The sequence below is a fragment of the Priapulus caudatus genome, unplaced genomic scaffold (assembly GCF_000485595.1).
Source record: "Priapulus caudatus unplaced genomic scaffold, Priapulus_caudatus-5.0.1 Scaffold1421, whole genome shotgun sequence".
In the NCBI taxonomy this organism is placed as follows: Eukaryota; Metazoa; Priapulida; class Priapulimorpha; order Priapulimorphida; family Priapulidae; genus Priapulus; species Priapulus caudatus.
Genome location: NW_014578482.1, coordinates 33,769 through 61,745, shown reverse-complemented (window position 1 = coordinate 61,745; position 27,977 = coordinate 33,769). Strand labels below are relative to the sequence as shown.

General features: G+C 47.1%; 3 protein-coding genes and 1 long non-coding RNA gene across 4 annotated transcripts in view; 2 read left to right on the top strand and 2 right to left on the bottom strand.

Moving 5' to 3' along the window:
* Positions 1 to 4,014, top strand: part of LOC106816578 — a 5,137-nt gene extending 1,123 nt beyond the window's left edge. The window contains exon 3 of the mRNA XM_014821202.1: positions 2,784 to 4,014. Coding sequence (XP_014676688.1) covers positions 2,784 to 2,889 — 106 coding nt within the window. The 3' untranslated portion in view covers positions 2,890 to 4,014. The remainder of the gene's footprint in view (positions 1 to 2,783) is intronic.
* Positions 4,015 to 4,261: 247 nt separating this feature from the next.
* LOC106816577 (protein LMBR1L-like) lies at positions 4,262 to 10,925 on the top strand. The gene is made up of 9 exons (XM_014821201.1): positions 4,262 to 4,347; positions 6,425 to 6,570; positions 6,888 to 6,956; positions 7,487 to 7,551; positions 8,551 to 8,740; positions 9,497 to 9,573; positions 9,887 to 9,961; positions 10,148 to 10,221; positions 10,760 to 10,925. Exons 1-9 carry the CDS (start codon positions 4,262 to 4,264, stop codon positions 10,923 to 10,925), a joined length of 948 nt encoding a protein of 315 aa, XP_014676687.1.
* A 4,743-nt stretch (positions 10,926 to 15,668) lies between these two features.
* Positions 15,669 to 22,363, bottom strand: LOC106816576 (ankyrin-1-like). The gene is made up of 3 exons (XM_014821200.1): positions 22,285 to 22,363; positions 19,407 to 19,562; positions 15,669 to 17,161 (listed from the first exon to the last, which is right to left on the bottom strand). The coding sequence occupies exons 1-3, from the start codon at positions 22,361 to 22,363 to the stop codon at positions 15,669 to 15,671; spliced, it is 1,728 nt and encodes a 575-aa protein (XP_014676686.1).
* Positions 22,364 to 23,075: 712 nt separating this feature from the next.
* Positions 23,076 to 25,037, bottom strand: LOC106816579. Its single transcript, XR_001394906.1, has 3 exons — positions 24,970 to 25,037; positions 24,330 to 24,404; positions 23,076 to 23,724 (listed from the first exon to the last, which is right to left on the bottom strand). It is a non-coding gene; the product is annotated as an uncharacterized LOC106816579 (long non-coding RNA).
* Between the last annotated feature and the right edge of the window lie 2,940 nt (positions 25,038 to 27,977).

Below are 27,977 nucleotides of genomic sequence, written 5' to 3'. Positions count from 1 at the left end.
CGACGCCCACTAAGGCGAGACTGCCTGCTGACTGGATGCCCTAAGGCGAGCTGGTGCTGACGAATCGCGCCAACGCTACACACACACACGAACACACACGAACACACACACGAACACACACACGAACACACACACGAGAGCGATTACTTTACCTCCATTATAGCAATCATAGAGGCTGATATCAGGGGTGTCATTATATAGTGTCTATAGTATGACACTCCTGATCACAATGATATATGCTGTCAGTTTACGTTATCAACCAGCTATTAAATTGTCTCCACTACAACCTTCCGGAGAATCAGGTTTTTAATGTTGCATTTGCAAGAATCGCGTTTTGCAAACTAATATTGCGAAACGTCTTCTCATGCCCCACTCTTAAGATATGTCGGTAATTCGATTAAAACCGCAAATCTTCACGATTACCGCGTTATGGCCATCGCGGGGACAGCCAGCGGAGAAGTAAGTAAGCAAATCTTCGCGATGTCAGGGGCGTGTACAGGATTTGTACCGGCAGGGTGGGGGTCTAACCGCTAACCTAAATTTGCGAGCACGCGAAGGGAGTTTTTGAAATTAGAACCCCTTAGATGCGCTTTTCTGCGCGAGCAGGGGGGGGGGGGTCCGGAACCCCCTGGACCCCCCCTCCCTGTACACGCCCCTGGATGTCACACTGGTGTTGGCGACAGAAACTCCCACCTGTTATTATCTGGTGAATATAATAAGCGTGGTTACTGGCATGGTGCTTCTTAGACCCATGAATATAATCCGATTAGCATCAGATTGTGGACAATTTCTGGGGCAGAATTGATTGATCTAGGTGCTGTTAATCGATAGAGAGCAATATGCCGTCTATACATCCCCTGCTGACTGTTAACACTGAGTATCAGTTAGTTGTTGCCATGTCAAATAGCTAGTGCCATTAGTAATGCAGTGACTTATATAGAGTATTTGCTACGCGTAGCCCGACCAGGCCTCTACGACTGTTTCACGTCTAGCGAAGGTCACACCAGTAGTAAGAAGCGAGAAGGTAACCTGTGGCTTGCTTACGGTGTGCACAAACGCGCCCATGTATACTTATTTTTCAAAAGACTATTCCCTGACGAGCATTGACGTTAACCTCACAGCCCCGGTCGGACTTACCTGTCTGGTGTGCAGTGGAATCTGTGTGTGTGTGTGTGTGTGTTGTGTGTGTGTGTGTGTGTGTGTGTGTGTGTGGGCGTGCGTGCGTGCGTGCGTGCTGGCGTGCGTGTGGTGTGTGTGTGTGTGCGTGCGTGCGTGCGTGCGTGCGTGCGCGCGTGCGTGCGGCGTGCGTGCGTGCGCTGCTGCGTGTGTGTGTATCTGCGTGTGCGTGCGTGCGTGTATCATCGTGTGTGTGTGTGCGTGCGTTATAGTGTCTTGACAGCTAGCGAGGCAACAAACGCTTTGTATCAGTGGCGCAGATTTCGAAAAGGCAAACACGACGAGCGGCCGGTGCTGGAAGCAAACACGACGAGCGCCGTGCTGGGAAGGTGGTTCCGTCATCGTCCCATCGTCTGCTATCTCCGCTGGTTTTCTCCGGTGCTCGCTGGCGACGTGTTTACCTACTTAGTACCGGGGGGAGGGATCTGCGGGTGCCTGCAGGCAGACCATAGCCTGTACACTAAGCCCCGAGGGCCATGCATGCACGGAGGTGGGGGAGGGTGGGGTTTGAGTGAGAACAGGGGTTTACGTGCCCTGTAGGCCATGCATGCATGGAGAGGGAGGGAAGATGGTGTTTGAGTATAAGAACAGGGGTTTACAACGTGCCTCGAGGGCCACGCATGCATGGATGGGAGGGAGGTGTTTGAGTAAGAACAGGGGTTTACGTGCCCTGTAGGCCATGCATGATATGGAGAGAGGAGGTAGCGTGGTGTTTGAATGAGAACAGGGGTTTACGTGCCGCGTGGGCCACGCATTGCCATGGTGAGTGAGCGGATGTGTTTTGCAGTAAGAACAGGATTTTATGTGCCGCCGATGGGCCACGCATGCATCGGTTGGGGGAGGCCGAGGTGTTTGCAGTAAGAACAGGCGGTTTTCGTGCCCTGTAGGCCATGCATGCATGGCGAGGGAGGCGAAGATGGTGTTTGAGATAGAACAGGGCGTTTACAACGTGCCCCGAGGGCCACGATGCACGCGGAGGGGAGGAGGGAGGTGTATGAAAGAAGCTGGGGTTTTACGTGCCCCGAGCGGCCCGTATGCATGCGCAGCAGGAGCGAGGGAGGGTTTTTGAGTGAGAACGAGGGCGTTTATGCGCTGCCACGCACAGTGTGATAGCTAGGTTGTGGGAGATAGCCACAGCCGTTAATTGCCACAGGCCGCAGACCGCTCAGCAAACACTAGGTCCGCTACCTATCATAACAAATCCATAAACTAGCATAGACGTGGTGGCGGTGGTGCGATTCAAATGCAATACTCCGCCGCATCTGTTTTTCTCTTTCATGCTGGGCCTGTGTACAATGTGAATTTTTATTTTAAGCTTTTTCATGAATCTGTGTTAGTTCTCTGTGGTGTTAGGAAAGGGGGGAGTGTGTGAGGATGGAGGGTGGGTGAGGTAGTAACAATTCTTGGGGGGTTCTTTTTGGTGGAGTGTGGGTATGGTAGTAACATAGAGGGGAGATGAGATAGCAACATTCCTGGGGGGAGGGGGGACCTTAAGTAGATGTAGCGAAGATGAGAGCTAGAGTTGTCTCTGTATCCTCACAATGATGCTGGGTGGCAGTGATCATCCGTGTGTTCTAGTTGTAGATAACGTGTGATCTTGTCCGTAGGTTGAAGCATGAACAGTGGGTGCGCTTGCCTTTCAACCGTCTCCACGACCTCGGGGCCAAGAGCATGCGCAGCATGGCCGCCACCACCGACCTTAAGCTCGACTAGAAGCGTCCTTAATGGTCGCTGCGACTCGGTGTGCAACGCTCCATGACCATCACCATAGGGCCACACCCTGACATAGTTGTGTCACACGTGGCGGTACCACATGTAACGGTGCGCTCGCACGAAGTTGAGAAGGCATTCATGTGGACTCGGCATTACGATGGACCGTTCATTGTCGTGGGCAGAGCGTGATTGCAATTGTGCTCGCTAGAGGGCGCATGTCATCGCATCGTCGCCATTGTTTTCTACTTGGTGTTGGTGTGAATGGTGACCCGGCACACTGCTCGCAGTGACATACGTTGAGGACCCAATCGCATCGAATTGTGACAGCCGCCATTTTAACAGCTACAGCATGCAGGTGCATCTGTTGCGTAATACAGGGGTCACCACTGTGGCTACAAGGCTAATAAGCACCGCAATACTTGGCGAGGGGGTTTGCACGAGGAGAATTCTGCGGGCCAGGAGTCTACGATAGGATGGGATTCCATCGTCGCTGGCAGAGGAAGGGCTAGGCATCACGGTAGGATATCGTTCGTCATTCCTCGTGCAGTTTCACGATTGTGTGGGCGCGTGACACGTTCCACGATGTATGTACGGCGCAGAGTATGCAACCACTCGGAATGGCCACGTCAGCACGGACCAAGTATTCTGAACTGACAGTTATTGACATGGCTTATTTCAATCCACTAACGTATATTGTTTGTCCGATGACATACTGCATACGCTGTATATTTTGCGGTCGTTTAATTTTCGCGAATTTCGCGAACGCGAAAATAACAACACGCGAAAATACCAATATGCTGTTGTTCACTGATTCGGGAATTCATCGACCGCGAAATTAACCTCTCGCGAAATTGTCCGTCAAGTCTGAATTCGCGAAAATATCTGTACCTACGTGAAAAATATGGTGTATACAGTACGTGTCAACTGTCAAGCCAGCTAAGAAAGCTGTAACTAGGTAGGCGCAAGGTTCAAGTTTAACCATTAACGTTTTAACCTGTAGTGAATGCTGGCCTACATTTGATAGAGCCTAAACAATTCAATACAGGTTGTAAGAGAGGGTAGAATATATTATATATATATATATGGCGGTATATGGTATATATTCTACATATATATGATATATATATATATATATATATATGCGGTTATATGGTATATATTCTACAGTATATATGTATATATATATATATAATATATATATATACAAGAGCTAATAATACTTATTATTAGGTATTATTAGCTCTTGATATATATTATGTATGTGTATAACATTAGAGTGCAATAAGGTGTATTTACTTTGTGCATTGGTGATTAAAATCGTTTCGTTAAACATAAAATTTCCTAATAAAATGGGGGATTTTGTAAGCTAAATATGCAAAGCCTACTCTGTTTTGCCCTCAACCATGCTGAGCTGCAGATGGGCACTGAATATGACACAGATTTCGACACATCACTGGGGTATCTATGTATGGGTATCTTCGTGTAACTGTCTCGCAGTAAGTCTGTGTTTGAAACCTTTGCTGCGAAATGTTCAGCATGCCTTGCTAGAGGAGCCAGCGCAACATAAAAATGCAACTTGCTATCTTGAAATAGGGGGGGGGGCTAGCTGCTTATTAACTTATCACCAGCAGTCAGTATTGAGTGTCCGACGCTAACGTTTCGTCTGCGAAAAGTATTTTTTTAAGAAGTATTAAATTCTAGGTAATTCTGCGTCCGCCATTTTGTAATATAGTCACAGCGGTACGCTATGATTTGCCTGGCGGGGTTGCCAACGGCAACTGTTGTGAGGACGCATGAGGAGCTGTAAGCATGGCCTATGTTTTACGTGTAAACTATTGTTTACCGGTTGTTACGTGGTAGCAGGGGTTAATACTAACGAAGAATTTGTTATTATTAACCCCTGGAGGGAGTATCCGTACGTTCACTATGAGATTGCCTGTTATTGAAACAAATAAATCAATGCAAAGAACCTATTTTAAATGTGGAAATTCGACTGCTGTTTTTCTTATCTGTCACTCGACTCTGAGGCATTGTCCTTTGATCTGGCATCAAAGGTCGCAGAGCAGGAAACTACAAAAACAAACAGATTGCGCAGAAATCATAGAGCAAACATTTCGTTCGTTTTTTCGAGCATGTGTGTTTATTGTCATTCACCAATTCCATCAGCGGATGAGGACGAGGAGGCAGAGTGCATCTGAACCGTCACTAGACGCTGCTCATGCCTGCAAACACACTCCCTCGATCACCCGTCTCACAAACCGCGGGACGATGACGTAGTGTGGACTTGACTCGGCAGTCTAGTGCGTTACCAAGCCTGCAGCGTGCCAGACATCCACTCTATCGCAAACGTCCCCCCATTACGCATGGGGCAAATGACGATCATATCCCCATGCGTTATGCATGTCCATGTGGGAGGGATGCTCGCCATGAGGGGCAATGTCTGGCACGCTGCACCGGTGAAGGCTCTCTGCCGCCCACACACTTACACTAACAAACACAGCCAGACGGAAACCGACGATATGGAGATCCGACCTGGGCTGGGCTCATTCACTCGCTCACGAGTAGACACACGTGCAAATTATATATATATATATATATATATATATATATATATATATATATGCAGCATATAAAAACACAAAGTCGTGACATCATCGTATCAAAAGTATAAAAAATAGTTCATCAAACGACTACGTTATCCTAGCTAGCGCTCCCGTCTCGCGGGGGCTGCCACCCGAGGACAATAATGCACTGATATATATATATATATATAATATAATATATATATATCAGTGCCAATGACGGCGTGACCAGTAGCGCCATCTAGCTGTGCGGCGAGTCAGTAACGATGGTACCGCGCGTGCTCGCTGCCACAGCGTTGCTCTTGCCTCGACTCTATCACCATAACGATACCACTACCACTCTCACACATACACGGGTGCGACGAAGAGTGAGAAATCGCTAGACACGAATGAATCGTGCTCGCAAATTCATCCCAAAAAAACAAGTGAGCGCTCGCGATCGGTCGCCGTCGCACTCAAAATGCATTTGTTTTCTCTTCGACCAAAAAATTCAACGACCAAAAATCAACCAATGTCAGTTCAGTTACGTCAGATGTCGACTACTGGTTCGTTTCACTGGTTGATTTTCGCCGCGTTTGCGGTTCGTTTGTTCTGAGTACGAGGGCCAAGCACTCTCAGTCACCCTCACACTGCTGCCACAGTTATACGTGCAAGATGTATACTTAAGATATACATGGTATATACAAATAGACACACACATGTTAGTGTGATCAAATCAATTAATTAAAAACCTATTATTGATAATAATATTTTATACCACAGTAGCTTATTAAAAAAAGAAGCCTATATATGAGCTGCATTGCTTATCACACGGTACCATGACTGGGTTTCATTTACATATCATATCTCTCATAATGACTTCATTACCACAGCATCTCATAATGACTTTCACACACACACACACACACACACACACACACACACACACACACACACGTTCTCAAATGCTGTTCTTCTGTTCATGTTTTGCAGGGGATTCTTGGTAGGATCTATGAGACGTTCATCGTGCTCTCATTGCTAGCCGTTGTCGTGTTGGGCCTGGCTTTCGTCGCTTCAGCAATATTCGACCACGATCGGTGGACGCAGCGGTCACTACTGAGTAAGTGCAGCTATTCTACAGCGAGATGTACTGACGTGCGAGGTCATCACTTCACGGTATCTCATTCTGGTTTAGCGTGAGTGGGACGTTTTAAGGGGATGGGCAGCTGGCTAGGCGAACCGAAAATTCCTATTCTCCGTGCGCAGTAGTATAATTGTATGTTTATTTCTACTTTGTTGGTTTTTTATTTTTTCGTTTCCCTCTGAATGTAGCGAGAATAGAACTATTTAAATCGATGTATTTTAAAAGCATTTGAGACTTAATTCCGTGATGGAAGTTGCCCGCATTCTGGGCTGACATGTCTGTGATTCTTTCAGATATAAGGAACTACTACCTGCCGTGGTTATACTCTTGCATATCATTCCTTGGAGTGCTGCTTCTGCTTAGTAAGGCTTTCTCTGTGTGTGCTGTACTTCACTAGAGCAATGATGACTACACGATAACTTGATAACTTGTGTGCCTTGTGTAATTTAGCAACCTGTAAGTTCACGTGCATAGCACAGGTGTTTAACTGACTTAGATTTTAGCTATGTCTAGGCGTTTGGGATTTAGTGTTCAAGCTGAGACTAAGTGGTAGCGTTATTACTTGGTGTTAGGTGGTTAATAAAGTTTATAACTAATACTAGGTTTAGGATTTAGTGTTTGTGTTAAGACTTAGTGTTACGCTTATGATTTAGTTCTATGATTCAAACTTGATTTTAGGGTTAATACTTGGGGCTGGGGTTACAATTTATTGTTAGGGTATTTTTGTAGGGTGATAACTTATAAGATTAAGGATTACTGTTCAGTTTTGTTGACTTTAGTGTTAAGATTATGGCTTGGTGTTAGGGTTAGGATTTAATGTTAGGCTTACGGTTACATTTCCGGTTTTACCGCCAGAGTATTAGATGTTCATTTGTTCTGTGATGTGTTTCAGTTTCGACGCCATGGGGCTTTGCTAGACTCTTCACAGTTGTTGGCGAACTGGTTGTGAAACCAAAGGTAAGGCGCAATGTCGCGGAACTTGTCACTTTAATAGCTCCAAACAATATATGGCGCAAGTCTATAGCAGAAGTGCGACTAGAGAAGTGAAGGGAAATGAACAAAACACTAACTACAAACAATATACGGTTAAAGTCTTATCATAGCAGAAGTGCGTTCAGAGAAGTGAAGGAACATGAACAAAACAATAACTAGTACTAACAATATACGGTGCAAGTCTTATCATAGCAGAAGTGCGATTAGAGAAGGAAGGAAACGTCATTGCATCGCGTGTGCGCTACGGTTTCACCTTTCCCTGCTGCGGGAGAAGAGGGAAATGCATCGAGTGTGTGGTTGACGTAGGTCCCGGCTTTTGCCACCGCACACATGCAGAACTCTCACATTAGCAGCGTGCCAAAACCGATCGCCTTGTTAGCATGTGAAATGCAAACCGTGCTTCTGTCAAACAAATGTCGAACTCCTAGCAATCGAAACGTCAGTGGCTTAGCTAATCCATTTTTCCTGGAAAGGGGATGGCGAAATCCACATGCGGGTTGTGTTCTGGGCAGGTGACCACTGGGGCTATTCGCCATTGAATATAGATATAGCAGTATCTACATTTCTCCGAGGGGGGGAACTCGAACCTTGATCGCTCGTACTCACATACCGGGGCAAGTTGAAGTCGAATGGATATTTGGACAAAGGGCTGCTCTCTTGCTTTTCGTCGCTCGTCGACGGATATTTTGACGAAAGGCTGCTATTTTATTTTTCTGTTTGTCGACGGATATTTTGACGAAGGGCTGTTCTCTTGTTTTTTCGTTGTTCATCGACGGATGTTTTGACGAAGGGCCGTTCTCTTGTTTCTTTGTCGTTCGTCGACGGATATTTTGACGAAGGGCTGCTCTCTTGTTTTTCACCTTTCGTCGCCGGATATTTTGATGAAGGGCCATTCTCTCGTTTTTCGTCGTTTGTCGACGGATATTTTGATAAAGGGCTGTTCTATTGTTTTTCGACGCACAGTTCAAGATGCAGCTGGATGAGGAGCTGAGCGCAGCGCGGCTCGAGGAGGCCGACCTGCGGCGTAAGACTGCCAACGATGCGGCGCAGCCAACGCATGCGCTGGACCGACGGAAAAACGGCGCCGGTCTACGGGCCGACGACGAGATCGCCGAGCGTCTGCAGCAGCAGACGCTGAAGTGCGAGATGCTGGGTGAGTGAGGCATGTCTCGTGTGAGTCTCAATGTCTCGACTCGTTACCTATCATTGGCCTCTGTTGTCTCGCTCGGTAATTCCATGCTTGTCTCACGTGCACGCCCGTTGTCTCAATACTGTTCATAGAGTCGTGAACCGGACGAGAATTCACTCCATTCGATAGAGTCGCGAGATTCCTAGTGCAGTGCTTCTTAAACTGGTGAATGGCTCAGCCAAGGGTGAATGAAACTTACCGAAAAACATTAAGAATATGTAGTCGCGGGTGAACGAAATTTTGTCGATAAAGACTCCAGGGTTCGTAGCGGGTCTTCCAAAGTCTTATAAGTACTTATTTTGCCAAAAATAAAATAAGGGCCCTTATTAGTACTTATTTTTGGTAAAATCTTAGAAAAGTACTTAATAGTCCTTATTTTTTATATTATTGTTGTATATATAATACGGAATAATTAAATCTGATGTGCAATTGTGTATATAAATATTATTAGTGTACTTTAATAGTCGGTGATCTATCAGAAATCGCGTAAAAAAGTCTTATTTTGGCCTCCAGAAAGGGTCTTATAAGTCCTTATTTCAACATGTGGCTTACTACTATGAACCCTGGACTCGAGGGTGAATAGTTTAGACACTGAAATAGTTTAAGAAGCACTTTCCTAGTGTGCCCTGTAGATGTGTCACCAGAAGGGAGCTGTCACGTCGCAACACAGTCGTACGTGGCGCGTGCGTAAACGTGACCTTCTTTCTTTCTCTCCCACAGAGCGTCGATGGAAGACCTCCCCCTGGCGGAGGAACCTGGCGTACCCTGTGGTCATGCTGCTGCTGCTCTCCCTCACCGTGAGTGAAAGGGTTAAATGAGATCCACATCGAAAACGCATCATGGGTGGCAGTCATGCAGTGAATCTACCTCTATAGAACAAATACTTATTATTAATATTATTATATATATATTGTCATTATATTATTAATTATTATCTATGACGAACAATTTTGGGATCTTCCTTCAGTGAAATGTATATACAGGTTTGACTGCATTCTATTACCTATGTGGTTAGATTTTGTGGAGGCAAGTTTCGCTGCAGCACGTATATATGAAGCTGATGTAACACGTGTCAGGTTAGTGGTAACATCTCTGTTTCCATGGTTACAGTGCATCTCTGTGCTCATGGTCGCGCTACATTCCCTGAAGCTGCTGATGGACGATAAAGCTCTGCCCGCCGTGCAGGTAGGTGGCGCTAGCGTTGCCGCGCAGCACACTGAGAAATTGAATGACAAGAGAACACACAATGACACAATAGAATGCAAGTTTTCGGTTTTGCGTTGCTGTCATTGCGTTCTATCGTGAGAATATCGGGGTAGGGGTGGTTTGGCGTTTGTGTGAGTGAGCCTTTGTGTTTTTGTTTCTCGGCAGCAAATCAACATTGGTGACGCGTCGCTGTCTGCGTTTGGACCAGTGGGAGCGGCCGTGGAGATCATCCTCATAATGTATCCTTGCAATAACGGTGACAGTGACGGTGACAGCATCGGTGACAGTGACATATGACACCTGACAGTGCCAGTGACAGAGAGGGTGGCAGGGAGGGTAATAGTGTTGGTGACAGTGACGATGACAATGTCAGTGACAGGGAGGGTGGCAAGGAGGGTAACAGCATTGATGGCACCGACGATGACAGTATCAGTGACAGGGAGGGTGGCAGTGTTGCCGACAATGACAATAACAGTGTCAGTGACAGGGGGGGTGGCAGGGAGGGTAACAGTGTTGCTGACAGTGACGATGACAATATCAGTGACAGGGAGAGTAGCAGTACAGTGTTGACAGTAGCACGTGCAGCAGACGGATCGGTGAAAGTCAGCACAATAGGGTCACAGTTAGGATGATGATGGCTTGGTCATTGTAAAAATAGCCTTCGTGGTCTAAAACAGCATTCATCAATCTCCTGGTGCCTGGAACAGTTCCCCAGGCACAACCAATTATAACTACTGACCTTGACCTTGACTTTGACCTTGACCTCTGTGACAATAGATACTTCATGCTGGCGTCCCTGGTCGGGTTGTACAGTCTGCCGCTGTTCTCGCGTCTGCGTCCGCGCGTCAACGACACGACGATGACTCAGATCATCGGCAACTGCATCGTGCTGCTAGTGCTCAGCTCTGCACTGCCGGTGCTGTCCCGCTGTCTGGGTGAGTGATGGAGTCCTGTCCTGCTGTCTGGGTGAGTGATGGAACACATGCTGTCCCACTGTCTTGGTGAGGGACAGCACGCACGTTGGAATGGTGGTGTCTGGGAGGGAGGTGTTTGAGTGAGAACAGGGGTTTACGTGCCCTGTAGGCCATGCATGCATGGAGAGGGAGGGAGGTGTTTGAGTAAGAACAGGGGTTTACGTGCCCCGAGGGCCACGTATGCATGGAGGGGGAGGGAGGGAGGTGTTTGAAAGAACTGGGGTTTACGTGCCCCCGAGGGCCACGTATGCATGGAGAGGGAGGGAGGGAGGTGTTTGAGTGAGAACTGGGGTTTATGCGCTGCACGCACAAGTCTGATAGCTAGGTTGTGGGAATGCCACAGCGGTTATTGCCGGAGCCGCAAACCGCCCATCAGCAAACACTAGTCCCGTAAGCTATCATAAGCAAATCCATAAACTACAGTAGACGTGGCGGCGGGTGGGTGGATTCCAAATGCCAATACTCCGCCGATCTGTTTTTCTCTTCATGCTGCCTGTGTACCAATGTGATAATTTATTTTAAAGCTTTTCATGAATCTGTGTTGTTCTCTGTGGTGTTAGGCTGCTCATGAACGGATGTGTTGTACTCTGTCGACAGTTTACGCATCTTACTATAATTTGGCGAATGTTGTATGTATGTATGTATGTTAATGAAAGGCTCCGTCAGTTTGGATCCAAATAGCGCCAAATTCACAGAAGAGATCGATGAGTACACGGGACGGGCTCTAAACTATACTCGGTTGAAAACCGTTTGTTCGGTCTTAAAAAAGACAAAAAAAAACTAAAAAGGTAAAGATTTGCCTGAAAATAGGGGGCGCTGTTTTGTTTTCGTTTTGTTCTGTGTATGTTTGTTCTGTGTGTGTGTGTCTGAGATTTTTGTAAGTTCAATAATGTAAGTCGAACGAACCATGTAATAATCAAGTTAAATATTCAGTAGCTATTTCGGCATAGTTTCCCATATGAGATGTACAAGTTTAATTTCTTTTTTGGAAATCTGCAATGCTGTACAGTGTACAGGTGTCTTGAACAGCGAGCTGTCACAAGCGGTCCGATCACAAGCACGTAATATTACGTTGTCCGCACAGAGTGCAAACATGCGTAGAAATAAGCGATCACAACCATTATATATATAGCCAAAAACGCACACGAGGTGGCCGCATTTCTCTCCTAGAAGAGAAAATCTCCCAGCCTCAACCGAATGGCAGAACCATATCGGTGGCAAATTTGAAGGAACGATTCGCGTCGTACAAAGTATTACAGCATGTATAAAAGGATAACACGAATAACACCATAATATAATAATACTGTTATAAATAATAATAATAATAATAGTAGTAATAAAAATAATTCCTACATAAAAAATATTTACATTTAGGTGAATCGGAGAGGGATGGCGGGGGGTGGGTGCGATGGATGTCAGGGAGGGGTCAGTATAGGAGTTGTGTAGTAGGCTTGCTTCTCAATAACCACCTGCCAGGGGCAGTAACTAACAGCGATACAGCTGGTAGTAGAATTCACATCGAACAGCGACACCGTTGCTTATATAACCGCCAACAGATGTGAAGGCACTCGGACTGGGAAGGAGGGTCAGGGACCCTATAACGATGTGTCTGGCCCTCTTCCTATACCCCTCCCGCTCTCTGACTCCCTCGCCATTTCCCCCGTTTCTTCTACTTCTCTTTCTCTCTCGCAACCATTCCGGTGCGATTTCTCTATAATCCATGTGCTACTAATGTCTATTCGTCTTTCTCTCTCCCCTTCTCACTCTTACTCTATATCTTTCTCGCTCCCTTCCTTCCTGCCCTCACTCCTCTCTTACGGCTCTCTCTCTCCCTCCCTCTCTCTCTCTCTCTCTCTCTCTCTTTCTCTTTCTCTCTCTCTCTCTCTCTCCCTCCCTCCCTTCCTTCATGCCCTCTCTCCTCTCCTCTCTTACGTCTCTCTCTCTCTCCCTCTCTCTCCCTCTCTCTCTCTTCCCTCCTCTCTCTATACCTCACTAGTCGGAGGTGCTTCACATCATTAGCGAGCTAAGCGGGTCGGGGATACTGCGCACGGGGTCACGGCAAGGACGACCCGCCGGCCCGCTCAGCGCTCTCCCTTGTTTAATAACGCCCACCAAAGGTTAAAGCCCTGGGCAGACGGTAGCTGCAGCAGCAGCAGCAGCATGCCGAAACCCTGTAGCAATATGCTATCAGATATATATACGAGTTGGCATCTGCTAGATCTATATAGAATTACTGCGTCTACTAGACTAAACGGACCTAGAGCGAACAAACGCGTGTTGTTGCGAAGCTCAAATATTAATAGCTATTGCGCGAACGATTAGCTATTTTGCTTATGCTCAGGCGTATGAGCACAGGTGGCAGGCAGGCAGCAAGACCTGCACCTCGTGTAACATTTTACGTTAAACTGGAGCCGCTTTCCGCCCCTAGTTTCTCTCTCTCTCTCTCTCTCTCTCTCTCTCTCTCTGCTATATCAGAGATGGGCCAATCTAAGCTATACAGATGCCTTCTGTAAGCTAATCCTAAGTCAATTGCTCTCTACTATAATTGACCAATTTACTATAATTGTCCTCTACGAGTTACCATCATCGTCTGCATTGTTTAAGCTGCTATTTCCCTTTATCGTATACTACCGCTATCTCCTACTGCGTTATATATGAGCTACAGATCAAGCCTATGTCAGCTCCTGCGATATAGGTACAAATTGTGCGTTCGTGAAGCCACTGTGCCCAATAAAAGCTACAAATATAACCCAAACTATCACTACCGATAAAGCTAGCGGTGACCAAGTTGTCGCACCACCTCTTTCTCTCATATCACGTCAATACTCTGTAATGGTGCAGTTTACATCAATGTTGATGCAACTCGGATGCAACAGTAATCCAAACAGGAGTTGATAACGCTATACCTCCTTTCTGCACACGACTGCAGAAGGCAGCAACAGGCTATCAAATCCGGCTCGAATCGACATTCGTCTGCAGCTGCATTCGTTGTAAATCGCATGATTACTCTGTTTGGCGGGAAGCCATTTCAAGGAAGGAGGCGGTTGTACGCGGCGAGCGCGGGGGAGGGGGAGAGGGGGAGGAGTACGGGAGGAGAAGCACGTGAGGAGTAGGGAAGGCAGCTCTGGCTTTGTTCCCTCGCTTGGGGTGAACGCTCGCCACGACGCCAAACATTTTGGCAACCGTCCGCGTGCGTCACTGAGCAATGGCCCGCATTCCTGGCAACGCGCCAACTACGACAGGCCGCTTGCTAAGCGGTGGCCCAGCTTCCTCGATCCCCGTTCCGCGGACGCGCGGGCGAAATGCGGCAATCAGAGCCTCGTGTTTACGTGGCGCGGGGAGCGGGGTTCTGCTGTGGGAGGAGCGAGAGAAAGATGGAGAGAAGGAAGCAGCTGATGCTGAGAATCATGTGACTAACGCTCAGCTGGTCTCTCTCTTCTTTCTTTCTCCTGCGAGGAGAGCGCGTGTGTGTAGTCAGCCTTCGAGAATAGAACACATTACAGCGAAGTGAGTGATATTCTACGAACACACGCACTCACGAACGAAAAACGTACACACACGCATGGTGCTTCCTCTCTCTCTCTCTCTCTCTCTCTCTCTCTCTCTCTCTCTCTCTCTCTAACTGCTGCTTTCTCTGAGGGTTGCTTCCCTTTGCAGCTTCTTTCTCTAAAACCATTCTCTATGACTTTCTCTCTCTTTAGGTGCTTTCCTCGCCATGTGTTTCTATCTCTACTGGCTTCTTTCCTGCCTATATGAACCTGTCCATATAATGGCTTCATCATCTAACCGTTTCCTCCGCTGCCATCTGTACTCTTTTTCTTTTCTCGCCAGCACAACGCAAGTGGCTCTTTCTCTCTCTCTCTCTCTCTCTCTAGTTAGTTTAGTTATAGGCTCTCTCTTCCCTTCTCTCTCTCTCTCTCTCTCTCTCTCTCTCTCTCTCTCTCGCTCTATCACTTTCGCTGAATTATGTACATCTTCAATTCGCTATCGAAATACAAGCTCGATTTATCTATTAATTACTACATGGTCCGATCAGACCAGCCCACGTCCTCGAGTCTCAAAATATAATACATAATGCATCACTGAAGATCCACGAATCGGTGATATTGCGCGACTCACTGCATCAATCAGTGTTAATTAATGATTTACCCTGAAGGCTAAATATCACATCACGTGAATCTCGGCAAGTCTATAGTAGAGATGGCAGTTATGTCGCTGTCGTATATTCAAACCAGTATTCTTGATATATATATATATATATATATATATATATATATATCAAGAATATACTGAGGTCAGTAAATTAAACACCTACACCGTATCAAACAAACCGAGTAGTGAGTTACGCAATCCCACGTGAATTAGTATATAGCATAATAACGCGGACATGTATATACACATTAAAGTATAAAACCAGACGTATAGTCGTTCGATGACGTACAATATATTTACAAATTATGTGCGTTGTATACTTGTGACTTTAGTCACCAGGGGGCCCTTCTTCAGAAACATAAACTGCCCTGACCTTTGAAGTCAAGTACTTCGCATATGTAATCACATTTCAAACATGTGATAGTAAATACGTATCCACGATCTTTCTGATGAAGGGCTCCCGCACAAAACACACGCAACGTACTCCTAGTCGACGTAGCGAAAAAAAAACGAGAAACACCTGAGCAGGACCGGTCGCACGTGGCGACATCTAGTGGCGACTAGCAGAACTCGAACAGCAGATACCTGATCCAGAGGCGCGGGAACGGCAGCGCCCGCACCTTCTGCACGTACTCCTCTCCGTCGGGCGACATCTCGCGCAGGGCGAGACGCGCCAGGTGGCGCAGCGGTGTCGGCCGCGTGCACATGCGCAGCAGGGGCACGCGCACCTCCTCAGGTAGCAGCATGGAGCGCTGCACGTAGGCGATGTCGAAGCATTCGGAGGAGTAGGCGAGCAGCTCTAGTAACTCCTCGTCGTCTGCTTCGCCGTCGTCTGCGACTATGGAGCCTAGGGAGCGCAGCAGACCTCGCGGGTCGAGAGCTGGTTGCGTGAAGATGACACGCGCGCCGTAGCGGAGCAGCAGAGACACGACCTGCCGCGAGTACGTCTTCTGGCTGTTCAGGTACTCCACCAGGGGGCTCTTCAGCGCAGCGCCGTTGTTATAGCGATGCGTCATGTTGACGTCGGCGCCGCGTCGCAGCAGCAGTTCGACGATTGCCCCCTGGTGGCGCAGTTCGCCGGACAGCGCGACGTGCAGCGGCGTGCCGATCGACGACGTGAACGAGTTGATGTCGGCGCCAGCGTCGATGAGCGCCGCGACGACGTCGACGTCGTCCGTGAGGATGGCGACATCTAGCGGACTCGGGCCGTCGTAGTCGACGTCCATTTTGACGCGCGCTCCCTTTTCGACGAGCGTTGCCACGGCGTCCAGGTTGACTCCCATGACGGCGTAGTGCAGTACCGTGCGGAAGTCCTGCCGCACGGTGGCGCGCGCGTTCACGTCGGCTCCGTGCGCGATCAGCAGACGAACGGCGGCGAGGCACTTGCGATATTTGGCGGCTTTCATGAGCGGGGTTAAACCGCTGCGGTCGTACGCGTCGGGGCGCGCGCCAGCTTTCAGCAGCAGCTCGAGGAAGACCGTGTCCTCGGGGTGTACCATGTTGATCTCACTCCCGAGGAAGTAGCGGGCGTTCGGATCGGCTCCGTGCTCCAGCAGAAACTCGGCGCACTCGTAGTGCCCTCCCTTGATCGCCAACCGCAGCGGCTCCTCCATGTCGTTGGCCGGAAACGACGCGTCGGCGTCGGCGTGCGCCTCCACCGCTAGGGGGCGCTGATGCTCGGCGCTCGACACGCGACCGCCGAACTCGACGAGGATGCGCATCATGGCGACGTAGCCTCGCTCGGCGCACAGATGCATCGCCGTGTAGCCGCCGCTGTCCGTCGTGTTGACGTCGCCGCCGCGCACGAGCAGCAGCCTAACTGCGTCGGCGTACTGCTCGTAGACGGCGTAGTGCAGCGGACGCAGCCCGTTGGCGACCGGCTGGTCGGCTTTGGAGCCGGATGCGAGCAGAATGCGCAGGTCGTCGACGGAGTCGTGGCGCATGATGCTGTTTGCGAGAGCTCGCTGCAGGTCTGGCGGCACGAGGAAGTCGCCGCTGCCGTGTTCGTCTCCGCCCATGATGCTGGTGGCGGTGGCGGTGCTGCTGCTAAGGGCTGCAAAGGGAGCAGGGAGAGTGTAGAGTTCGTGAGCGTGAGTGAGAGTGAGAGAGGAAGAGAGAGAGAGAGAAGAGAGAGAGACAGAGACAGAGAGAGAGGGGGGAGAGAACAGAGAGAGAGAGAGAGAGAGAGAGCGAGAGCGCGAGAGAGAGGGGGGAGAGAACAGAGAGAGAGAGAGAGGGGGGGGATTAGAAAGAAAAAGATAGCGACCGAAAAAAAGAGGGGTGGGGAAGGAAGAAAGAGAGGGCGAGAGAGTGAGTGAGAGAGAAAAAGAGAGGGGAGAGAGAGGGGGAGAGAGAGGGGGGGAGGGAGAGGTATAATAACAGCTTAACAATCGTTTTTAATTAGCACAGACGTTAATGACAGGATCGACGATAATCTACCAACCGACTCTTATACTTAATTAGTATTTTACTAATGAACTTTCTTAACTTTAATTACTTAATGTTTGTTCATTCCTGTGCGATCGAAGATTACATAAACGATGCATACAGGAGACAAACTGATATTACCATGCGCAAATGGAGGATAGCGACTCTAAGCGTACCAGCTTGCTCTGCAAGCATTGCCTATATATTGCCCGCAAAACAACGCTTCTACTGCAGCTGCCCCGTTAGCATCTTAAAGCTGTATAAACATCCATCGGCTACCGCGGATGCTGAAGAAATAAACTCACCGATTGCGAAGTGAATCTCTTCTTCGCTGTTGTCACTGTCAATGGTTCGTCTTCCGCTAGTATGTGAACTCTCTATATATGATGGTTATTCTCTCTATGCGCGTTAACGAAGCGTAGTTTCCTCCCGTGACACTCTTCGCGATGCGAGTAGTTCCACACGCGTGTATAATTCGACTTCGAAATCTCTTTTGTCGTCTGCGTGTGTTGTCAACGCATATATACTCGGCGGTGGACCGAACTATTTCTCCGCCGGTAGGGGTGATAGCGTCCGTCCAATCGTAAACAAAGCCACCCGCCCGCACGACCCCCCCCCCCGCGGGGGCGGGCGCTGTGGGAGGGTTCGGCTTCATCATCTCACGTCTACGTCGGCAGACCTTCTGTGAAATCGATGAGTAAGACCTCGTGGAATTGCCGTTTGTTTGTTTACCTTCCCCACCCCCGCTGCCCGGGCAGTGGCATCGCCCCGGCCGCCCCACGTGACAGCTGGCGAGCAACAAGTCGTTTGGCAGTACTGCGTCACAAGGTGAGAGCGCGCCGCAGCAGCAGCATCACGCAGATGTGTCATGTGATCGACGCACGTGCCGATACGGATGCTGACATTGCCTAGCAACAGCAACAGCAACAGCGTGCGCAGCTGCTTCCTCCGCCTCCTCATCTCCTGCTTCTCTTTTTCCTCCTCCTCATCCCCTGCTTCTTCTCATCCTCTTCCTCCTCCTCCTCATCCCCCTCCTTCTCCTCCTCTTCCTCCTTCTCATACCCCTCCTTCTCCTTCTCTTCATCCTCCTCTTCCTGCTTCTTCTTCTTTGCATCTTCCTCCTCCTCATCCTCCTCCTCATCCTCATTCTCATCCTCCTCCTGCTCTTCCCCCTCTCCCTCCTCCTCCTCCTCCTCCTCATCCTCATCCTTCGCATCTTCTTCCTCCTCTTCCTCCTCCTCCTCCTCCTCCTCCATTTCATTCCCATCGTTTCTCCCCGTGCTTCTGTGTTGTGTAACGAGTCGTCTGCTATCTATCTCGTGATCTGCTTAAATCTCACAAACTTAAAACCGCATCTTGCGGGAGAAATGCCAAGGTTGCGTTCGCATAACCTATTCACGTACGGGTCTCTCTTCTCGAGACTCGAGTGCAGCTCTTGAGTGTCAACTCTGCGTGACCTTTTATGCGCGCCTCCCGTGGTTTTATTTACATTCTTCTTTTTCTTCAGTGTGGGTTCAGCACTCTCGCTCCCAGGTTATTGCTTTGTCTAATTTATTTTTCTTTTGGTGTATTACCCCGCGGATCCCGCACCACGTCCCGGTTACCCGTTCACTTTTCTTGTCATTTCCTTCCCATTTTACCATGCCTATTTTCTAGACTATTCACCGGCCATTAACCCGCACCCCTAAGTCTTCGTCATCACCATTGTGGCTCTCCTTCCTCTCGGTCTAATGTTAACACGACCTACGTCTCCGTCTATGTTACCCCCCCCCTCCCCCGCTTCCCTGTTTCTCCGTTTCTTCTTCCCGTTTCCCGCACGCTATAGCGTAAACTTTACGCGACCTATCCCCGAACCACGCACGAGTCTATACGGCTGAGAGCAGCAGCTGACCGTGTGAGCACGAGCATGTTTTGTCTGTTCTGTGCAGCGTTCGTTGCTGAAGCTGCCTCGCAGCATCTCTCAGCCTCCACATCATCGTTGGCTTCGCCAGGAGCTCGCATCACGAGACCACTTTGCACGCGCGCGTCTGAACGCGATGCAAATAGACTCATTGTGATATTTTCTCTCACACTCAACGGGCGCAGACGGTTAGCTGTACGGCGGCCGTTTACCGCTAGCCGAACCTGTATGCGTGTGTGTGTGTGTGTGTGTGTGTGTGTGTGTGTGTGTGTGTGTGTGTGTGTGTGTGTGTGTGTTGTGTGTGTGTGTGTGTGTGTGTGTGTGTGTGTGTGTGTGTGTGTGTGTGTGTGTGTGTGTGCTGTGTGTGTGTGTGGTGTGTGTGTGCTGTGTGTGTGTGTTGTGTGTGTGTGTGTGTGTGTGTGTGTGTGTTGTGTGTGCATGTGTGTGTGTTGTGTGTGTGTGTGATGTGTGTGTGTGTGTGTGTTTGTGTGTTTGTGTGTTTGTGTGTGCGTGTGTGTGTGTGCGTGTTGAACTATTGCGCTGCCCGCGCCGAATGCACGCGCTGATATGAATAGGGTCTATGAGGCTATTTTTGCGCCGCGACGCGTTGTTTTGGTTCTGTAACGAGTTTTGGCGCTAGAGTCACGCGCCTTGTTTAAAAGGGGATGTGTTAGCGCATGCGCAATATATCACCAGAGAAGTTATATTTTGTGATGAATATGTATTTAAAATGGTTATGGAGTATCTCAGCATAGATTTCCTTAATAAACTTTTATCAATTGACATGTGTTTATAATTAGGAGAGCGCCCTAGCATGTAGGGTGCAAAACACCTACTTTATGCCTTCGATCGCGTCCTTCCTCTTGCCACCCCTATCGCTCGCTCAGCCTCCTTCTTCTTCTACTGCCCCAGCTATCTTCCCTACCGCATTTTCTCAGTCTCCTATCCCCTCTCCCCCTCAGCAAGCTATATTATTAAGTTTGCCTTAGACGGCACTGCACGCCTAACACGGTGCGCGCGCATGCGCAATATCTCCCGAGAAAAATCGTATTTTGCGAATATTATGCGTTTAACATTAAGAGGATTTATCCTAGCATAGGTTTATATGATAACATTTTATCAGTAGCCATCATTTAAGACATAGGAGGAAGACATTGCATGTAAGGTCCCCTCTGCGTATATACCAGTCAGTACACAATATGGCTACGTTAGCGTGTTAGCGCATGCGAAATATATCACTAGAAGAGTTATATTTTGTGCTGAATATGCATTTAAAATGGTTAGGAGGTATCTCAACATAGATTTTCCTAATAAACTTTTATTAGTTGACATGTGTTTATAATTAGGAGAGCGCCCTATCATGTAGGGTACAAAACACCTACTTTATGCCTTCGATCGCGTCCTTCCCCTTGCCTCCCCTATCACTCGCTCAGCCTCTTTCCTCTTCTACCGTCCCAGCTATCTTCCCTACCGCAATTTCCCCAGTCTCCCATCCCCTCTCCCCCTCAGCAAGCTATATTATGAAGTTTGCCTCAAACGGCACTGCACGCATAACACGGTGCGCGCGCATGCGCAATATCTGCCGAGAGAAATCGTATTTTGCAAAGATTATGCATTTAAAATGAAGAGGAGTTATCCTAGCATAGGTTTATATAATAACATTCCATCAGTAGACATCATTTAAGAAAAAGTAGGAAGACATTGCATGTAAGTTCCCCGCTGCGTATACCAGCCAGTACACAATATGGCTACGTTAACCTGTTAGCGCATGTGCAATATATTACCAGAGGAGTTATATTTTGTGCTGAATATGCATTTAAAATGGTTAGGGGGTATCTCAACATAGATTTCCCTAATAAACTTTTATCAGTTGACATGTGTTTATAATTAGGACAGCGCCCTAGCATGTAGGGTACAAAACATCTACTTCATGTCCTCGATCGCGTCCTTCCCCTTGCCTCCCCTGTCCCTCGCTCAGCCTCCTTCTTTTTCTATCGTTCCAGCTATCTCCCCTGCCGCATTTCCTTAATCTCCCATCCCCTCTCCCCCTCAGCAAGCTATATTATAAAGTTTGCCTCAGATGGCACTGCACGCCTAACACGGTGCGCGCGCATGCGCAATATCTCCCGAGAGAAATCGTATTTTGCAAAGATTATGCATTTAAAATGAAGAGGAGTTATCCTAGCATAGGTTTTTATGATAACATTCCATCAGTAGACATCATTTAAGAAATAGGAGGAAGACATTGCATGTAAGGTCCCCGCTGCGTATATCAGCCAGTACACAATCTGGCTACGTTAGTGTGTTAGCGCATGCGCAATATATCACTAGAGAAGTTATATTTTGTGATGAATATGCATTTAAAATGGTTAGGGGGTATCTCAACATAGATTTTCCTAATAAACTTTTATCAGTTGACATGTGTTTATAATTAGGAGAGCGCCCTATCATGTAGGGTACAAAACACCTACTTTATGCCCTTGATCGCGTCCTTCCCCTTGCCTCCCCTATCACTCGCTCAGCCTCCTTCTTCTTCTACCGCCCCAGCTATCTTTCCTACCGCATTTCCTCAGTCTCCCATCCCCTCTCCCCCTCAGCAAGCTATATTATTAAGTTTGCCTCAGACGGCACTGCACGCCTAACACGATGCGCGCGCATGCGCAATATCTCCCGAGAGAAATCGTATTTTGCAAAGATTATGCATTTAAAATAAAGAGGAGTTATCCTAGCATAGGTTTATATGATAACATTCCATCAGTAGACTTCATTTAAGAAATAGGAGGAAGACATTGCATGTAAGGTCCCCCCCGCTGCGTGTATCAGCCAGTACACTATCTGGCTACGTTTACCTGTGATAAATGAGTTATCACAGATGATGCTGTGTTCGATTCCGTATTGTCTCCGCTTCGCACGGATCTGAAGCGTCATAATATAGATGATACATAGATAGATAGATAGATAGATAGATAGATAGATAGATAAATAGATACATAGATAGATAGATACATACAAAGATAGATAGATAGATAGATAGATAGATAGATAGATAGATAGATAGATAGATAGATAGATACATAGTATAGATAGCATAGATAGATAGATAGATAGATAGATAGATAGATTACATCACATACATACATACATACATACATACATTACATAGATAGATAGATAGATAGTAGGATACAATTAGATAATAGATAGATAGAGTAGACTAGATAGGTAGATAGTAATAGATAGATATAGCATAGATAATAGATAGATAGATAGATAGATAGATAGATAGATAGATAGATAGATAGATAGATAGATAAATAGATGTATCTATACACTCCTGTACATATATGTATATTTATGTATGCAGCTCGCTCTCTTCTCTCTCTATCTCTCTCTCTCTCTCTCTCTCTCTCTCTCTCTCTCTCTCTCTCTCTCTCTCTCTCTCTATGCCTCTATACCTCTCTGTTTCCATCCTTCTTGCGCTAGCGTTCGCTATATATTTATCCCTCTCCCTTCCTTTCTTTCAAACTCTTTTCTCCCTCCTTCTCTTCCTGCATCTACCCCAACCATCTCTTTCTCTCTGGCAAACGTCGGAGCAGGAAAAACACGTTCACGTGAAACAAATCCGTCAAATACATCATTATTTCATGTTAAATCTGCCAACGACCGGTTTATTTTAATAATCCTACCTTCAGTATCATTAAACTTATAATCATAACCTTTATATATATATATACATTGCATGTACCAACCAATATGGAAATACATAACAATGAATCTTGATTCTTCAGCACACTTATAAACAATGCGTGATGTCCAAATGACACAATTTGTTTCTAAGAGCTTCGTGATCACATACTGTGTGCGTTTGACATAATTTGAGATGTAAACCCAATGATAACCTCCGTAAACCAAATGATGACCCCACAATGCATACGTCAAATCATACCAATCATAAGGAGCGCCATCTAGTGACTGGCCAACTCATTCTTGATGTATATATTACGAAGGTGGATAGAGAGATAGACGCGCAAACAAAAATTCAGACAGATAGATGGCGTTGCAAGCGGCTTGATGTTGTCTAGCGATGCCCTTGGCAGCAGCAACAGTAACTTCTTTGCGTCACGCTGATCCGTCTGCGTCTTCGCTCTGTCGCCACGCGTTGTTCTTCTCTGTCTCACAGCACCTCTCTGTTTCACAGCGCCTTCTCCCTGCCTTGGAGTTCCTTCTCCCTGTCTCACAGTACCTTCTCTTTATCGGCCTTTTCTTTGTAGATATGATCCGTGAAAGGCCTGTTAACAAACAACGCACACATACATCGATGACGTCACAACATTTCCGTCGGTACCGTCACTATTGACGTCACAATAACTGATACTGCATTATTGCGTCATCGCTATACTACAGAATAAATCAATATACGCTCTTGCTACACGGGGCGCGGAGAAAGCTACCAATGTTAGCATCTTCGTGGGGACTACACAGAACCCACAGCAAGTACGCGTCCACCGAGCAAATGACTGCATATTATCCCCCATACCTACCACTGCTATACCCCCGTGTATTCATTGAAGTTAATGCTTACCCCTTCCCAGCTACCGTTACCTCCCGCGTGAGCACATACGCGTTAACTCTTATCCTCTCCACCCAATATCGCCTCCCTTCTTGGGTACGGACATGTTAGCTCTAACCCTTTCAATCCCACCTAGCTCGTGATAACCGACATTTTTATACGCTGTTGGCAGAAAGATGCGATATGATATGACTACTAGACACTTTAATTTTTTTTTTTTTTTTTTTTTTAGGGTTAGGGTTAGAGTTAGGGTTAGGTTTTTTTTTTAAGTGCCTAGTAGTCATATCATATCGCATCTAACTGCCGGGTGCTTTTTATACATACTCTTCGATCGTGCTCGCCATCTTGTATGTGATGATGACAAGGCAGGTAAGTAGAAGTCCGGACATGCTCTGCCGCCTGTACGATATAACAATAACAACATAATCAATAACAATAACAATAACACAAATAACAATACCAATAACAACAATAATATAACAATTACTTAATAATAACAACAAAATCAACGTATCACGTTGTTGGTGTACTTTTCTATTATACAGTATAATCATGTCTTTGTTATTATTTCTCCATTTCTTCAATCTCTTTATTTCGTTTATTTCTTGTGGTGTGGTGTGTGTGTGTGTGTGTGTGTGTGTGTGTGTGTGTGTGTGTGTGTGTGTGTGTGTGTGTGTGTGGTGTAGTCGTCGCGTGTGAGTGTGGTGTACAGGGTTTGTTGTGTGTGTGTGTAGTGCTGTGTGTGTGTTGTGTGTGTGTGTGTGTGTTGTGTGTGTGTGTGTGTGTGTGATGTGTGTTGTGTTGTTTATAGGCGTGTTGTGTGTGTGTGTGTGGTGTGTGTGTGTGTGTGTGCTGTGTGCGCGCGCGTGTGTGATGTGCGTGTGTGTTGGCGTGCTGTTCGCGCATGCGTTCTGTCATCTTCAGCCCCATGCATCCACGCTTACGGAATCTGGCACGTCACTACATGACGGCAATGGACAGGAAGTTCAGCGTCGGATCCCAGTACATCGGATTGTCGACGATCGTGAACGGGATATCCTTCCAGTCTTCGTCATGCCCAACAGGATGCGAAGTAATCGCCTGCAACATCGGCGCGGCGTTCACGTCGGGAGGAAGTTATCCCCATGAAGTTCTACTCCACGATACGTTTCACCTGTATAGTACCTGCTAGTACGATCGCTAGCGTTATTAATTATTAGCGCAGGTGAATTAACAATGACAAACGTTTTAAAAAATTTACACCACAAGTTTGTTATTATTCGCACGCCTGATATTACGCAAGAGCAAATATTATTATTAGCTATATTGATGAGATTAGGATAGAGGTATTTTTAGCTCTTGTTTAGCTCTAAGTTCTGTCGTGTGGTCTGCGTGCAGGCTAGAGGGAAAAGAATGGATCCTTGTATCCCAAAATCTAAGGATTTAACTATTGTTAATACAAATTATTCTTTCAGTTGAATATTACATCGTTAAATTCGTTTAAAAGGCCATGTACTAATAATTATATATATAATATAATATTGTGGTTCAATGTAAGATATATAGTTAGAGAATTATCCCTATTATCTAGTCCTGATAATATCTAGCCGAATGCTTTATTTATGTCCGCATAGTTTTAACTGCAGCATTGTATTAGTTTGAATAATAAAACAAAGAAATATTTATGCTGCCGTTCAGTTGCCCAGCGTGTATATTTTACGGCTATATGACACGGTCGTGGCGCCATCTTGCGGAGGTGCGGTGGCCAGAGGGACTCACCGCATGATACGTTCCCAATGAATTGCCAAGCGGTAGAAAGCTGCTTGCTAACCAGCAGCATCTCCCACAGCCATGAGACGTCCAGCAACATACTCGCGCGTACGGTGTGGTTCAACCAGATCACGTAGCTGGTAGGGTGCGTTCGTGTCACTTCGTGAAAACCTGCGGCGTACGAACTGCGTTCATGAGGATGCGCACAGCAAACACACACCACACGCGCGGCGCGCGACGCACGAACGCACCACTCGCACCGCGAGCGACGCACGCTACCGACGCAGCAGCACGAGCTGCACCGAAAACACAGATCCACGCACGCACGAATGCAATGCGCGCCAACACGCGCGAAGACGACATCGCACACAGAAACAAGAAAAAAAAAAAAACCAGAACACACATACACACACCGCAAACGCACACACGCGACGCGCGCAGGCGCACACACACAGACACCATACACACACGCACATCAGGGCACACACGACACGCGCGCGCGCCAACGAACACACAGACAGCACATATCACACACGCAGCGCACGACACGCACGCGCGCGAGCCGCACAACACAACAGACACCACATACACCACGAAGGGACGCACACACACACTCAGCGCGCGCGTGCACCACAGACACACATCACACTACGGCACACAGGCCACACCGGCCGAACACTGCGCGCGCGTGGCAACGACACATACACACACGCTACACAACCCACGCATTCTGCGTCGCGTGCACCACACAGACAACACAATACACACACACAAACACGCACAGGGCACACACACACACACACACACACACACGCGCGCGCGCACGCACACGAACCTGGCCAAGGCCTATATATCCTACCTCCAGTTCCGAAACAGGCCAAGGAAGAAGATGGACAAGCCGAATATGGTCACGCCCAGCTGGACAGAGCCCGTGATTTTGCTGACCAGCTTGTATCGGTATTCCAACCTCCCGATCTGCAAACGGAGATGCGTGTAACAATCACGTCCACAAACTCAAGGCTCTTCGATCGTAAAGGTGATTTTTATTTTTCAAACAACAGTGAATTGTTTTGGTTGTAGTTGTAGTTGCAGTTGTAGTTGTAGTTGTAGTTGTAGTTGTAGTTGTAGTTGTAGTTGTAGTTGTAGTTGTAGTTGTAGTTGTAGTTGTAGTTGTAGTTGTAGTTGTAGTTTTAATTGTAGTTGTAGTTTTAGCTGTAGTTTTAGTTGTAGTTGTACATTGTTATTTATAGTTATACATATAGTTATAGTTGTAGCGTTTTCCTCTAAGGTATCCACCAACGAATGAGATATAATTATAGTTAAAATGATTATCCAGCAATCTCCCAGCGCCATCTATTGGCAACGAATAGCATAAACTGATGCGAGTTAAACGTGAGTTCACAGTCAAGTTGATGCCCTTGTACCCATATATCGATATTGACCTTGATATTAATATTATCAGGAGTGTCCTGTCTAAATTATACATTTCTGATATTATGTATTGATTGATACCTCACCGACCTATAGAACCATCAGATAAACCGAGACTACAAACACATTATGACATTTTCGTTTGCTCCAACTAGTAACCTATGAAACACCAAGTCGCTACACGTGACTTATCGTTATTACGCTTATTGCTTTTTGAAAAAAAACTGCCTTATCGGATTTTGCTGACGGAAGTAGTCTAGAAGTATGAGTGCGCTCGCTATATTTGAGCATGTAAGCATTATGGGATACATGCAGATATGTGTGCGCTCGCGTGCACGCCATACCATGCACCTAATGCTGACGGGGAAGGAAAACTCGTGACGAACGCACTCGAAGATGCAACACAGTATCAATAATCTATAAACCTAAATTAATGCTGACGGGGAAGGAAAACTCGTGACGAACGCACTCGAAGATGCGGCATAGTATCAATAATCTATAAACCTAAATTAATGCTGACGGGGAAGGAAAACTCGTGACGAACGCACTCGAAGATGCGATATAGTATCAATAATCCATAATCCTAAATTAATGCTGACGGGGAAGGAAAACTCGTGACGAACGCACTCGAAGATGCGATATAGTATCAATAATCCATAATCCTAAATTAATGCTGACGGGGAAGGAAAACTCGTGACGAACGCACTCGAAGATGCGATATAGTATCAATAATCCATAATCCTAAATTAATGCTGACGGGGAAGGAAAACTCGTGACGAACGCACTCGAAGA

What these genes read in the sequence shown, in the direction of transcription:
- LOC106816577 (XM_014821201.1), top strand. Translation starts at nt 4,262, where the DNA reads ATGCAAAGCCTACTCTGTTTTGCCCTCAACCATGCTGAGCTGCAGATG. An exon ending in AACTGGTTGTGAAACCAAAG is followed by an intron (nt 7,552 to 8,550) that starts GTAAGGCGCAAT and finishes TTCGACGCACAG; the next exon opens with TTCAAGATGCAGCTGGATGA. An exon ending in AAGCTCTGCCCGCCGTGCAG is followed by an intron (nt 9,962 to 10,147) that starts GTAGGTGGCGCT and finishes GTTTCTCGGCAG; the next exon opens with CAAATCAACATTGGTGACGC.
- LOC106816576 (XM_014821200.1), bottom strand. Translation starts at nt 22,363, where the DNA reads ATGACGCTTCAGATCCGTGCGAAGCGGAGACAATACGGAATCGAACAC. An exon ending in TGATAACTCATTTATCACAG is followed by an intron (nt 19,563 to 22,284) that starts GTAAACGTAGCC and finishes CATCGCGTTCAG; the next exon opens with ACGCGCGCGTGCAAAGTGGT. An exon ending in GTCAGCTGCTGCTCTCAGCC is followed by an intron (nt 17,162 to 19,406) that starts GTATAGACTCGT and finishes CTCCCTTTGCAG; the next exon opens with CCCTTAGCAGCAGCACCGCC.